Consider the following 14373-nt stretch of genomic DNA (forward strand, 5'->3'; position numbering starts at 1 on the left):
GCACCATACGCATTGTCCTAAATACCTTTCATTAAATATTTGTTGCAAAATGTAAAGATTGATGTATTTTAACTGGGACTTAACCCGAATAACTCAGCAGCGTTAGAGGTAATTAAGAATGAATTCTGCACCGTTTTAAGTCATATAATCACACCGAAAGTCTCGACTGTTTACGTAGCAAAATAGAAAACAAAAACAAAGCGACCACACAATGAAGCTGGGAAAAAAAGAAACTCACTTACCTTCTATAAAACAATTAATCGTCGTCATCCCTCTCACCTCTCCATCGTCCTTTGCAGTTTTCATTACGTTTTTTTCCAAAAGAAAATAAAAAACAAAACAAAAAACACCCCGTCTAAAGTCCCTTTGCTTTTTTTTGTTATTGTTGTTTTAATGAGCTTATTGACTAAACTGAGAAGCGCCACTTTAGTCTAGTCGGTACATTAAAGTGAAAGTAACGGGCGCGTGTCAAATTAATTACCCCGGTCATCTCCAGGTGAGGCTGACAGCACGCGCCCGTAGTCTGCCAGGACTACAAAGACCACGCCCCGCCGACTGCTTAGCCTGCTGAACACTAGAAAAGTTGGTTCTTTTTTTTTTTCTTATTAAACGAGCTCCTCCTTTATAAACTACAAAACACAATACAAAAGTATAAGATTAGTGTGCAAAAAAAAAAAGGGTGCTAACAAAGGGCACAGAAAGTATATAATATTTAAAAAGGCAAATACTATTACTGGAGAAAAGTGGCAAAATAAAAGGCTACAATTTTGACTGCAGGTTGGGTAAAAGGCCTTATAGTGTCACAGAAAACGGTTGTGAAACACAGTAAAACTTATGTTGGACTTTAAGGTATTTAGTTTTGTGGATTAAGAACTTCCCCACAATAATGATAGTGTTTACAAGGAATTTATTTTTGTGGCTATCCAAAATCAGACCATAAATTATGTGTCTATCAGAAAACATTTTTACAAGAGGGGATTTTAGTAAATAACCAGTCAAAATTATCAACCCTGAGTGTCTCAATATACATACAATTAAAAAAAAGTTTAATAGTTTCCACTGCATCACTAAAAACATAAGTTTCAATACCAATTGGTTTTTAATCAAAGATACTGGATTGATCAAATCCATTCAAGGTTTTAAAAAAGAACCTCTTTGGCTTTAGGAGCTATTGGCAACTCAAGGTATTGTGAGCAAAGTCTATGAAATGAGGTGGAACTGTTCATATATGTAATTTCTAAATGGACTTGCAGGATATAAGATATTTTAGAATAGAATAGAATAGAATAGAATAGAAAATCCCTTTATTGTCCCACAGTGGGGAAATTGTGTTTATTTTCCAGTGTTTGCTAAATATCTTATTAGATAGTTTAAAATTATTGAAAAAACAATTACCAATCACACATGGTAAATAGGGAACATTGCATTTGCAACCAAGCACAACATGGCTATTAAAGATTTAAGGAAAAGCTGATTCTGACTGGTTAGATTGAGATCGTCAGGTAGACCAGGGCTTTTCAAAGTAGAGGTTTGGACCCCAGGGGAATATTACATACCATATACATGAAGTATATGGAGACAAATATATATTAGGAAATACAAAAATGTGAAGTTCCTGTAAAAAAAAAGATAGATATACCATGAATTAAGAAAAAGTATTTATTAACTTATTTGTTTATTTTTTATTTATTGTAATACCTTTTTAAATATAAATTATTTTTTAATTACTATTATACCACTAAATGCAGCATTATATAATCAATTTCATTGTAAATCATTAGAATACATTTGAAATGATACATTAAATAATGAAATATAAAAAATGAATAGAACATTATGTTAAATGTATAAAAATACAAATAGAGTATTGTAATTACATGTATTTGGTGGGAGGGGGGGTTCCAGTCTGTTGCATAACTTTTGGGGTCAGGGGCTAAAAATATTTGGGAGCCCCTGAGCTGGAGGTCTCTTTATGTGAGGTCATGGGCAAGACTGCATTTTACCACGGACAAAGGGATGCTCCAAACAAATGAAAAAAATGTTGCCACAAATTTATTAGAACAGCTTGAATAACTGGCAATAATTAAATTTAATAGAAAAAAATATTCATATTTACTTTCATACATGAAAAGTATATTACACAAAAACCAGGTGTTGAAACAATCAACTAAAACTAATTTTGTGTTCACTTCCAGTGCTAAATCATTTTGAAATAGTTCACATTTGAAATAATTTTGCAGTAAATTATTGTTTTTTTTTGTGTGTTTTTTTTTCAAGTGGTGTATACTAGTTGAAATTCAGAGTATTTTTAAGAAATGGTACAAGTCTTCTAGCACAAGAAGATACTTGGCTTAATAACTAGCTTAGACGGGGCTTATTCGGAGCTCTGTACAGGACCGGACCCAGGTGCTAAAGAGGAAAACAACGAGAAACCTTGCTGCTGGTGCCAGTTCAAACTCTCACTATGCAGGAGTTCTTTGCAACCTGATATTTCAGAGGTAACTGACTGCTGCAGTTCTCCTTTGATCTGAGAATAAATGTCAACTTGAAAAAAGGCAGTATATCCACTGTGGTTGATGATGACATGTCACTTAATATTATATTGCAAAATTTTATTTACTTTCAGCAAAGAAACAGAATTTAACTCCTGCCAAGTTAATGACATTTGCCACCTTCAGGCATTTGCCAACTTTATGGCTATTTATACTGCTATGCGTAATTATCTGTAGGTGATCATAGGGCATCCTAAGCATTCCCTACAACTGTACTAAATATCCTGAGAGTCTGATAGATTAGTTTTATAAATTTTGCGCCACAAGTTAATGAATTTGTTGCTTTCTTTAACTTCTAGCATGAAATCTGTGCATCTTTTAAAGAGGAAAAAAGTACAATAACTGGCAGATGTAGTCAGGTGCCAAATCCTATGAGAAAGTAAAACCATCATCTCCATTACATTTATTAGTAGAAGGAACCATAAAGCATCCTAAATTTTATGGTAGATGCCCACGTTGACTATGGATTACAGAGTATACATTTGACACCAGCATGGGCTCCAAATCCTTTGTAACTGTGGAAAGTTTACACTGGACTTCACCATAGAATTGTGTAGCCACATAGAACCAATTACAAGTAAAATGATGCTACTGCTGTGTCTTTATTAGGTATCGATAGTAGCGACTATAATTAACATATATTTAGTGATATTTACTTAAGTTTTTGGAAAAATAATCTTCTGTAAGAAGCAACTAAAAAGCACCTTTAATTTTTTGCTTCAGGGAAATATCCTTATGGTGATTTAACTAACATTATTCCCTCTCTGAATTGAGAAAGAAATACGTTTAAATAAAAAAATGCTTAACTCCAACGCCTACGTTTAAATTAAAACCAAACTTCTTTTAACACAACTGGCGTAAACCAGTCCCTATGATATGTATAAATAAAAATAGAGTAAAGCAATTACGTACATTTAGGGGCTCACCAGTTGATTATATAGTTTTTGAAGATTACGTGAAATGTTTTGGAACCCCTGTTTTAATCAGACACTCAATAGGTGAGTAAAAGTTCTAACAGACCTTTTACTGCTATTTCAGTAATACTTTTTATGACTATTTTTACTTCAACTAGAGAGCAAAAACCTTCAAGTGGTGCTATTCTTACTTCCCCTCTCACCTCTGGTTCTTAATACATTTTTAAAGTGCCACTCAGAGCAGAGAACATGTAAGATTATTTTCCTGTACTGAGAAATGCTTCAATTATTTAGTATTCTATTTAAATCTCTTGACAGTTGTCTTGTTTTAATAGTTTAACATTTAAATGGTTTGGATTTTCCCACAAGGTAACTGAAACAATAGGTATATTATTTGTACAGCTTCGATGGATAAGATGAGGATTCTGATCTACTATACAAAAACCAGATTTTTGGACAACAAATGTGTTATATAAATAATATATCTGCTCTGCCCAACATAATTTAACTATACAAGATGCTCATCATTAGCTCTATGCTTTAAATAGCCAGATAGCCAGAGCATTAAAATTGCTGTTTTAAGAGGCCAACTGTGCAGAGTATAGTGGTTTTTGCTATCTGTACCATTTTTCAAAAGCCAGACAAAGTAGATGTCGCGGAATCCCCTCAGGTAGATGTCCTATTTTTAGTGAAACTCTATCACAGCACATTAACAACGATCATCTACCTTAGACTGTTATTAAGCATTTCGTTATTATAAAAACAGCCACGATGAAGCATAAATCCTCATAACTTTTCCTTCAAATAGTTAGAGAACATCTGTGAGCAAATAAGAAGATGAAGACCAAACAACACACCGGACAGTTCGTAGACAAAAAAAGGGCTATTATTTTAATAGCGAAATATTTAAACATTTTTCAAGAAGTCAAAATACTGTTGTTGATGTTTTAATTAACAAGTGTATATGTATAATTATCCTGCATACAAAAACAAAAGGGAAATTATTTGACATAAAAGGGGGTTTCCAGAATGTACACCTTTGAAATGATACATCACTGGAAAGGCCAAGATGTCCTCTAGAGAGTACAGTAAGGCTTGATGAGTTAATTCTAAACAGTAAAAGAAGATTAGGGTGAACAAGATATTCACTATAATGGACACAAATAAATATTCTGTCTCAGGAGGATATTCTATACTCTGGCCTGCAAGATTTCCCATATAATCTAAAGTTTCAGAGAGAATAAATATCCAGTGTTGTTTCCCTGCCTCCCTGTCCAATATGTTTTGTTTGTCTCCTGGTTTTCTTGGCTTCCCTTTGCCAGACTTTGTTTCGCTGCTTTGGCCACCAATTCAAGCCTGCTCTTCGGCCCGCTTCAACCCAGGTTCTGTCAGGACTCCTGTCTGTGTGTTTGTGTTTCTGTGTTTGCCTCCTTTCCCCCACCAGGAGGTGCTTGGCTCTGGTCTGCCTCCTCACACACCTGCTGATGGTTTCCTCGTTAACGGAGCGTCTTAAGCTGCTGACTGCCACTACCTCGACGCCAGAGTGTTTGCCAGTTTTGGGTACTCTAGACAAGCTGAGTTTTGCTGAGTCAAACTGAGTTTTTGTCTACCTGAGTTTTGTCTTTGCCTCTCGGCAGGAAGTCATCCTGCAAACTGGATTTTTTCGGACCTTCTCTCCCTGGAAGGATCAACTGAGCTACAAACTGAGCTGGGGTTCAAACAGGAGGTTTGGATCCATTTTCCCCAAGAGATCGTTTGAGCTTCGCACTGAGAAAGAGATTCATCTCCACTACGATCAAATGTCAGTGACGTAACCGGAACGACACCCCTCTGAAGACAAACCCCTCCAATGGAGTTTAGAAAAAGAACTTCCCATTCAACCTGATCATAGTGCCCATCCTTTTCCTACGATTCAGAGGGAGCTGATTGTAGTGGCTGTCTTGTCCTGCAATTCAAACCGAGTTGAACGCAGTGTTTCGTCAAACTGCCGTTTGCAGAAAAGAGAGAGCTAATCCAGCTCTGGTAACCTAAATCTAACCACCAAAGGAGCAACAGCTGGGCCCAATTGCTGTTTGCAGAGGACCCATTAGAAGCCTGACCTGTGCCATACTGGTCCTGCCTGGGAGGAGCCACCGGGGAGCTGCTACATGAGGGTCGCAGCTACCAGCTAACCACCGTAGCTAAAGGGTAATGTCCCGGGCTACCATGATAAACGTTATAAAAGCTGCTGTTGGACGAATGGAGTGGACTTAAGACGGGGCCTGCAAAGACCCGAACCGTGGAAAATGGCCCTTCCACTCCTTGTTCTCTGACTGTGACTAACTGTATGTGTTCCCTTACATCCTCTAACATGGGAGCTGGCTCAGAGCTTGTCTAACTGCCTGTGTTTCCTGGTAGGGGCCGCCTTTTACAGTTGCCTTTTATATCTTCTTTTTTATGTCTGCGTCTGTCTCCTCAAACCCCAGTCAGCCTCGGCAGATGGCCGCTCACACTGAGCCTGGTTCTGCTGGAAGTTTCTTTCTGTTAAAAGGGAGTTTTTCCTCTCCACTGTCGCAACAAGCATGCTTAGTGTGAGGGATTGCCTTTGAGTCAATGAGTCAATGCATTTAACTGGTTTTCTTTAGATTGATAACTTTGAATTAGTTTGACTATATGATCTGGTTGATTTGTCTCTGTAAGTGCCTTGAGATGAAATGTGTTAAGAATTGGTGAGAGACCAAGAACTCTGGGCAGTAACAAAATGACAGTTATAATTTTTCTACCTATATTAATAATTAGTTTTACCCTTAATTTTAAATTCGCAATCTTCTGGTAAACTTTCAAAACAGGCAATGTTCTGCCATTACCCTGCAGTTACTCGCTATTTCAATAAAAAAGATTCCCTGTACCAGTTGAGCTTCCATTGATGTCTTCCTGCTTTGACCAGCTTGTTGGACTGAGGCACCAAAGTAAAGTCTCCCTGCTGTCCTACGGAGTCTGATGTGGTCTGTGGCTTTATTTTTCAACAAATTCTCATATTTAAGTTCCTGCCTGGTCACTAACCTTAATATCCTCCTCCAGAGGTTCTGCCTTTGCCACTGTTCCTGAGTTTCCTTGTTAATAAATAATAGAATCGGCATTATTGTGTCTGGTTAAACTTTCGGGTCTTCATGTCTACTCATTACAACAATAATGTTACGATCCAAGTAATTTTTAGAGTAGCTTGGCCAAATGTAATAAATAAATGAAATTACGAATGAATGGCATAATTTAAACATTGATATTCACAGACTCTTCATATCTGATCTCATGAGATTCAAGTGTTTTGCTTAGAATAACAATAAGAGAGAACAATTTATTCTCAATTGAGCTGGAAAAAACAGAATGTGTTAAAGGTTGATCATTCTTTTACTAAACTATTTTTGTCTTGATTGATCTTAAACTTTTAAGTCAGAAAACAAGACCAGAATGTTTACCTCGTTATGACTAAAACAGCTTTTATCATCAATAATAGCTTATAAAAGAGCTTTGCTTTCCCTGTGAAAATCCGAGGAACTCATTTCATCTTTATCTCCAGTGGGGTTCAATGGTCTGCTTTTCTTGATCTTGGCAGAAAAAAATGAAAAAGAAGACAACTCATGCCATAAACATAGCATAGCATAAACTAACCAGCCTGGGTTTCTCCTCTGTCATAATTTAAAGGGCTTCTACTGATAAACAGTCCACTGCTCATACAGGACATAATATTGTGGATGTGTTCAGAGAATTATTACTCATAAAAGTTGTTTGTGTGCCTCTAGTCACAAATGGAATGAGGATGTACAATAATTAGCCTCTGTGCTGCACATACCCAGAACTGCTGATGATGAAATACAGCTTTAGCCACTTTCAAGTCAAAATAATTTTTTCCCCATGTCTTTGATTAATTCCCCCTGCAAACCTTTTATTTAATTCATTTACATATGAATTATGCTCTAAACATCTCTAAAATCATCATAATGATAGTATCATTTCACACATCCCCAAACCATATTCCATTCCCATATTTTCTCTTTTTTAAGGAAATACATCAGAGCACGGAAGCTGATTATGTCCCCCCATTTTTAGCCTGTAGTAATTTCCTTTTTCCTGGTCCTCTGCCACACTGGTACCTCATGTCCTCTGTCTACCTCTCTTTGAGCTGAGGAGAACACCCCTCCTGTTCCTGTGCTCTCTAATAAGCCTGAAAGAGATTCCTTGGCTGACAGCTGCTCCAGATGGCATCATCCCTCTGTGGTTTTACACTCATCTGGCTCTGGATCAAGATCCACAACCAGTAGGTGGTTGTCCCCCGCCGTGGCCACACATCAACATTAACATGGGCATATGGCAGTGTTATGTAATACTTTATTTGCAGGGTGCATGTTCACGATGATTACCCAAAAAGATCTCTCTTGTGATGTTGTTGTTTCTTTGCAGTTTCTTTTGACAAGCTCCATATTGAGGATTGTCTGTTTCCTTTCTGCAGGATTTATTAGCATGCAGAAATGCACCACAGATGACTGACTGCAGAGTTGAAGGCAGAGGTGAGGAAACCTTAATGGTCTCATCTCCCTCAGCACGAAAACAGCCTGGAGACATAATCGCAAGGCATAAAATTGGTTTAGCTGAAAAGTTCAAAGCAAACCTAGTGGATGCTGGAGCTGATGCTGGACTGAGCTTTGATTATAGCCCTGTTAGGACTGTGTCAGTGTTTCTTCTTCAGAACATGTCCTGGTGCAAAGGTGCTTCGCTCACATTACTCCATACTCAGTAATGAAATCTGCATGTTTGAAAAAGTAAACGGTTTCCTCCTTCGGCGGAGGCACACAAAGGGGGCAATGTATTGCTGATTAGCTTTGCATGAGATGTCTGTTTTCTCTGTCATTATTTTTTATTTTGATACATTGACTTAAATAACTTAATTGAGTTTCATCCATATATGCTTCCGAGTTTAGGGTAGGCCCGTGGATAACAATCTTATATTAGCAGATTATAATATCTAATACAATCTTTTCAAGAAATCTGAAAAGAAAAAATAAATTTTTTAAACAAAGAGTGCAGCAGAAAGATAAGATTTCCATTTCATGTAAGGATTTGATGTGACAGAAGCACAAAGTTGTGCATAATTTTGAAACTGATGAAACATATGCATGGTTTTCAAAATATTTCACCAATAAACTATGAAATCTTGCCTTTCATATGGGCAGTGTGTATGGCAGCCTCGCTTGATACCTTGCGACTCAGTGAGTCCCAGGCATCTGTGGCTATGATGTAGCACTTCAACATCAGCGTTAGGGTAATTGACTGAATGTAGCTGTTGAAGTTTAAGTGTCAATGATGTACAGTATCGAGAGTGACTCTCCCTGACGTCACATCCCTGCAAAAGCAAAACAGTGTGTGGCTTTCGGGTCTTGATAGGGGACACATATGCAGGCTTTCTATTAAGGCTGTGTATGTAGCCGCCAAATCCCCTCTGGAGAAGATCTCTGCTTGCTGTCTGAATCAGACTAATTCTGTCAATGAATGTAGTGTCTGTAGTAGAAGATGGGAAAACTATACAGTTCTGGTGCCACCGCCTTGAACTGTGAAAACATCTGACCGTAACTCAATGGTAGATTCGAGCAATCAGATGCAGGACTGTCTGCGGTCACCTACAATTTTGGAGAGGTGTACCAGAGTGTCTGCATTCACTGCGACACACACGCAGACAACCTGGTTTCTGAGTATAAATCAGCTTTTAGGGGATGCTTGTGCTAAGGCTGCTGTAAGCAGAGATGGCAAAAGTACTCACTTTCCGTACTTGAGTAAAAGTACAGATACTTGTGTTAAAAAAATACTCTGGTAAAAGTGGAAGTACTGATTAAACTCCTTTACTCAAGTAAAAGTAACAAAGTACAGGCTTGTACATTTACTTAAAGTATAAAATTAAAAGTAGAAACCACTTTTTTCATGCTGTTGCCTACATTTTAAATGAATGTCTGCCAATAGGACTAGATCTCTGTTGTGTTCATTTTCTAGTCATCTCGTCGTCCATACTACTATGCTAACGTCACCGCCACCAAGTTGCAATGATTTGCCGCGAATGAATACAGCCGAATCTGTCGATTCATCTTGTAGTGGTGCGTCAAATGCAACGTAGATTCCCATCCAATTAGATTGAATTTGGTATTGATGTCGTGAAAAATAATAACGGTAACTCCATTGAAATGATTCAAAACTAAAGTAACGAGCCAATTTTTTTTAAATGTAAGGAGTAGAAAGTACAGATATTTGTGTAAAAATGTAAGGAGTAGAAGTAAAAAGTCGCCATAAAAATAAGTAGTAAAGTAAAGTAAAAATATCAGAAAAATCTACTTGAGTACAGTAACGAAGTATTTGTACTTCGTTTCTTCCCATCTCTGGCTGTAAGTGATAAAATTAAGCCCTGCAGATCTGCCTCTGTTGTCAGAGTAATTCAAGTCTCTTCTAGAGCTACCTGTTGAATGAACGGATTGGCCGCCCAAACTGTTCCTGAAGTGAACTGGAGCGTACAGGACACCTCTCCCTGCCTTCCATTCCAACAAGTAAACATCTTTTCCCCTCTAAAGCTTAAGAGATACTAGAGATACTCAGCTTGCCCTGATCTAGATCTAATAGAGATTATATGCAACACTCAAAACCTCCAGCTTACATGCTCTACCCTTTAGCTCTCACTGAGCCTGAGCTATTCTGTGAAGAAGAATGGGCAATAATTTCAGTCTCTAGATTTGTAGAAGCATACCCTGGTTCCAAAACTTTCCCATGCTGCAGCTCCCCCCAGACAGTATTAACATTTGATTGGGGACCCCCACTTTGCAAGCCAACAGAAAATGCTAAAATAAAATTGGGAAAAAGTGCTTTCAGAAAGTTTTTATTTCTTTTTTAATCATTAATTTATTTGTAAAGCATAGGGATATTAGCTTACATTTTGTATTTTATCTCACAGAATACCAAATATTTGAATAAATTGTTGATGATAACAACAGAACAGAAGACATGAAACCCCTCAAGAGTGTGTGTAGAAGGAGGAATGAACTTAAAGGTAAGACGGAGGATTTATGTAAAATTACTTAATTGATGGATGGCATTCTTGCACTTATGGAGGCGTTTCCAGCATAGAGAACTTTTGCGAAAGAGGGGGCACTGACACATGCGCATAATTAAAAAATACATGGACATATCTTCCACCACAGAATCCTCTTTCCTGCCTTTAATTTCTTTACCATAAAAATGTCTTTATCTTCTTGTAGAAGGGCTCTATTTTATATTATGAGTATTTAAAAAAAAACAAAAAAAAACGCAAGTTATATTACAGTATACAGTAATGCTTCATATGGATGACATTTTCTGTTTTAATTTTTCAACCATTTTTTCTGATCTCTGATTTCTATCAAGTTTTAAAAGCATTCTTTTTTTATTATAAAGATTCAAATGAAGTAAATTATAAGTGTGCATGTGTGTGCTTTATGAGTTTTTTCTCTTTTCAGGCTGATTCTTCAGTTCTGCAAGGATATTTTGGATTAGGGACAATTTTCCGCAGCATTGGGCCTCCTGCATCCTGTATTGTATAGGTGGTAATGAGGGAAGATTGGCCTCTCACGACCACCTCCTGATCAGTAATTGTTAGGTTGGGAGAAAATCAAACAAGGATGGCCCTCGTAAGGGGGTTCATTAGGAAATCCTGCTGTTGATGCAGAACTACAAGCAACTACGAGCCAATTTATGTTAACCTCACGCACTGCGCATGTGCAAACAAAGGAATTCCACTTCTTCTTCTACCAGATTGAAGAATCCAACCTGTGCCATCTTTCGGCACTAAGTCTGGCATGTGGTTTTTGGACGTACAGTGTGAGCGGTTATATTACCTCAGAGCCTCGGGCCGTACACTGTAAGAACATACATTGTGAGCTGTGAACTTTTAAACTCTGTGGTTTTGTTATACAGTTTGAGCTGTAGCTGAGTACAACGATTGAAAATGTCGTGCAGTGTATGCCCGCCTTTAGTGGATTTCTTAAGATCTCTTGATCTCTCTGTTAGTAAACAAAAGTTAATGGTTCAGGGGCCAAGATTTTATCCTCTTAGATAGGCTATATAGTTCCCATTTAGGTAAATTTAATTAGAAACAACAGTAACATTCAACTCTTAAATATAAAGATCACTCGCCATCAGCAGTTACTTGGAGTGGAGTACGTCAAAAACTCTAATTTCTCTCTTATCAGTTCCTGTTCCACTTCCTGACTGTGGTGATCTACACCTACCCTCTCCCACGGTGCCAGTCTCCACTGCTTCAACGCTGCAAGGTCAATCTCCTTGATGTTCTCCATAGGGAATCTGTTCTTTGGGTCTATGGCTGCCTCTGCCGCCTTTTGGTAGATCTGTGTGCTATTTTCATAAAACTTCTTCAACTTGACTGGATAAGGCATTTGGAAGCTAATTTCCTTTGGCTATAAACTCCTCAGTATCCCCACATGCGTCTTTCTTTTCATCAGTATCTTAAAGAGTAATCCTGATCAAAAGACCATTTTACTTAATAATGAACTCCTTTCTTTCGCTACGCTGTACACGGCACCTGTTCTTTTGCTATGAACTCTAAGAGGGAAATCAAATGTGATCTAGGTGGTGCGTCTTCAGGGGGCTTTGGGGTGAGCCCCCGGTGGCACTACTGTATTCTGAGGTCCATCTCCCTGACTACATGGCTGACTTCTTATTTTATTAGCTTCTTCACAAACTCTGGCAGATTAGATCGTTTAGCCAAATCTGCAAAGCCTCTTGGTTCTCTGGTGCCTGAGTTAGAGCCTCCTTCGTTGCAATGTCTGAGTGTTTAATGTCCTATATGCTCTGTTCGGCCAAGCCCACTCTTGTCATAGCAGTCTGAAGCTGACTTGTATCTCTTTCAAGTTAGTGGTTGATTTCTCCCCTGAATCTGTTCAACTCCTTCTACATGTCGTTACGAAAGGAAAGTCAAAATTCACTCATTTCACTTTCAACATCCAACAGGAGCGAATGTATCTCGTAGATGGCCTGCATGACAGGTTTAGCTTCTTTTTCCTTGTCATTATAATTATAGCTTTCCTTGTTGCTGTAGTTTTTTTTTCTAACAGACTCTCCTTTATCAAATCCGGAATCTTGTCTTCCTTATGTTTGCCTTTGGTCTTTTTTTGCTTAGCCCCTTCCATGTTAAATTTCAAAACAGTTTTTTAAACCTAATGTTCTTCACAGTGGATAATCATCCAGCCGGTTGGAAGTGGGATGTTTGCGCTGCCATTGCTTCAGCATCATCACCAGAAGTCCTCCCGGGCATTTCTTTCTGTTAAAAGAGTTTTTCCTCTCCACGCTTGCTGCATATATGCTCGGTGTGAGGGATTGTTGCTGTCTGTACAATTTGAGTTGTCTCTGTAAAATGCCTTGAGATGATATGTGTTTTGAACTGGTGCTGTACGTATAAATAAACTGAAAGAATAGAATAGAATTTTAAGAGAAAAGTAATGTGTCTACCAAAAGGTTGCACTTTGTATTCCAAATTCCTGCAACTATTTGATAATAACCCAGTCGAAGTCTCCATAGTATGACATTAAAATATTTTGATCTGATTTATTAATTAGGAACCACCATGGTCGTAGACAGGGACCAACAGGGACCAGTGCCACTGTAGAACTGGTCCTAGCCCCTATTATGGCTCCTATACTGAACATGTAATACTACATAAATCAATATCAAATGACACGCATTGGTACAGACTCTCTAGTTTATTGGTCCCTTGAACAAACTGCATTTTTACTGCCAGGTTTTCTAAAACATTAATTTACAAATTAAGCTTTTGCACTTTTAGCTTGTACTGCACTGAGATAGGATAAAAGTTTTCATTGGCTAGATCGGGGGTTTCTAACTGGTAGTTCCAGAGCCAGAAGTGGCTCTTCGGCTTACTTAATATCTAAACTATAAACCATTACTCTGTTTCATTTGTTCTGCTCCCCCCATGAAAACCATTGGCCCCACACTGGCCCCTTTTGTAAATTAGGTCTAAAATGCAGCTGGGAAAAAATAATAACAATGTGTCATATCCGAACACTGTATCTTATCTAATTTATTCATTTAACAGCTTTTACCAAGGATAATGAAAAAGCCCATGTCAGACTTATAGATGTATCAAAAATTCCCTCTTAAACCACACCAACTGCGCTCTAAGTGTTTTCAATACCAAGCCTTTATGACCTGGATGTTTCATGCTTGAAAGAATTGTTATCTGAATGTCTGGTAGCAGTTAATAGTGCAGAAAAAAAATCTAATATGAATGAGTCAAACTTACTAATTTAGATTTTCAGAGCTGAATCAAGAAATAGGTACAACCAGCATAGATTGATGGCATTTCCACTGTGACTTGTATGAAGAAAATTTAAAAAACGCTTTTTTGGATTTTTTCTCTGCCTCTTGCAAAGAATTGTCCAAAGTCTTGGCTAATCGGGTAATCATGACAAGTCCTTCCTTGAAAGCTGCTAGATCCCAAAGACAGATGGATCCTGAAAGGGAGAGAGACACAGTACTACAGACAAAGCTGTTAGAAGGCTCAGAACATAGGACCCAGAATTCAGGTGAGACAGTGATATATTCAAACTTGTTTATTGAATAAATGTGCGGCTGCCTGTCTGCTGCTGCGGGCACACTAGAAACTCTGCAGGAGCCCAGAAGATGGAGTGTAGTCCAGAGGAGCAGAACTCTGTTGCTTGTTACTAGTCTGGTACCAGAGATCCAGGAGAGAAGAGGAGCAGCGTGCTTCAGCAGCCAGAGCACACAGAGGAACCGAAGGAACCAGGAGGGTGAATCCAAGCCGTGGTTAGAAGACGGGTCCAAGGTCGACAACAGGTGGAATCCAGGTAACAGCCTGGAAACAG

The 14373-nt window shown here is 38.2% G+C and overlaps 1 protein-coding gene across 2 annotated transcripts in view; it reads right to left on the minus strand.

The window, feature by feature from the left end:
- slc4a11 (solute carrier family 4 member 11) overlaps positions 1-521 on the minus strand; it is a 212185-nt gene extending 211664 nt beyond the window's left edge. The window contains exon 1 of one of the 2 annotated variants that reach the window (XM_038304653.1): positions 243-521. In XM_038304653.1, the coding sequence (XP_038160581.1) occupies positions 243-306 (64 nt within the window). In that variant the 5' untranslated portion in view covers positions 307-521. The remainder of the gene's footprint in view (positions 1-242) is intronic. The other variant, XM_038304656.1, reaches the window with a different exon arrangement.
- Between the last annotated feature and the right edge of the window lie 13852 nt (positions 522-14373).

This window comes from Cyprinodon tularosa, unplaced genomic scaffold (assembly GCF_016077235.1).
Source record: "Cyprinodon tularosa strain WSP-4 unplaced genomic scaffold, ASM1607723v1 ctg54, whole genome shotgun sequence".
Taxonomy (NCBI): domain Eukaryota; kingdom Metazoa; phylum Chordata; class Actinopteri; order Cyprinodontiformes; family Cyprinodontidae; genus Cyprinodon; species Cyprinodon tularosa.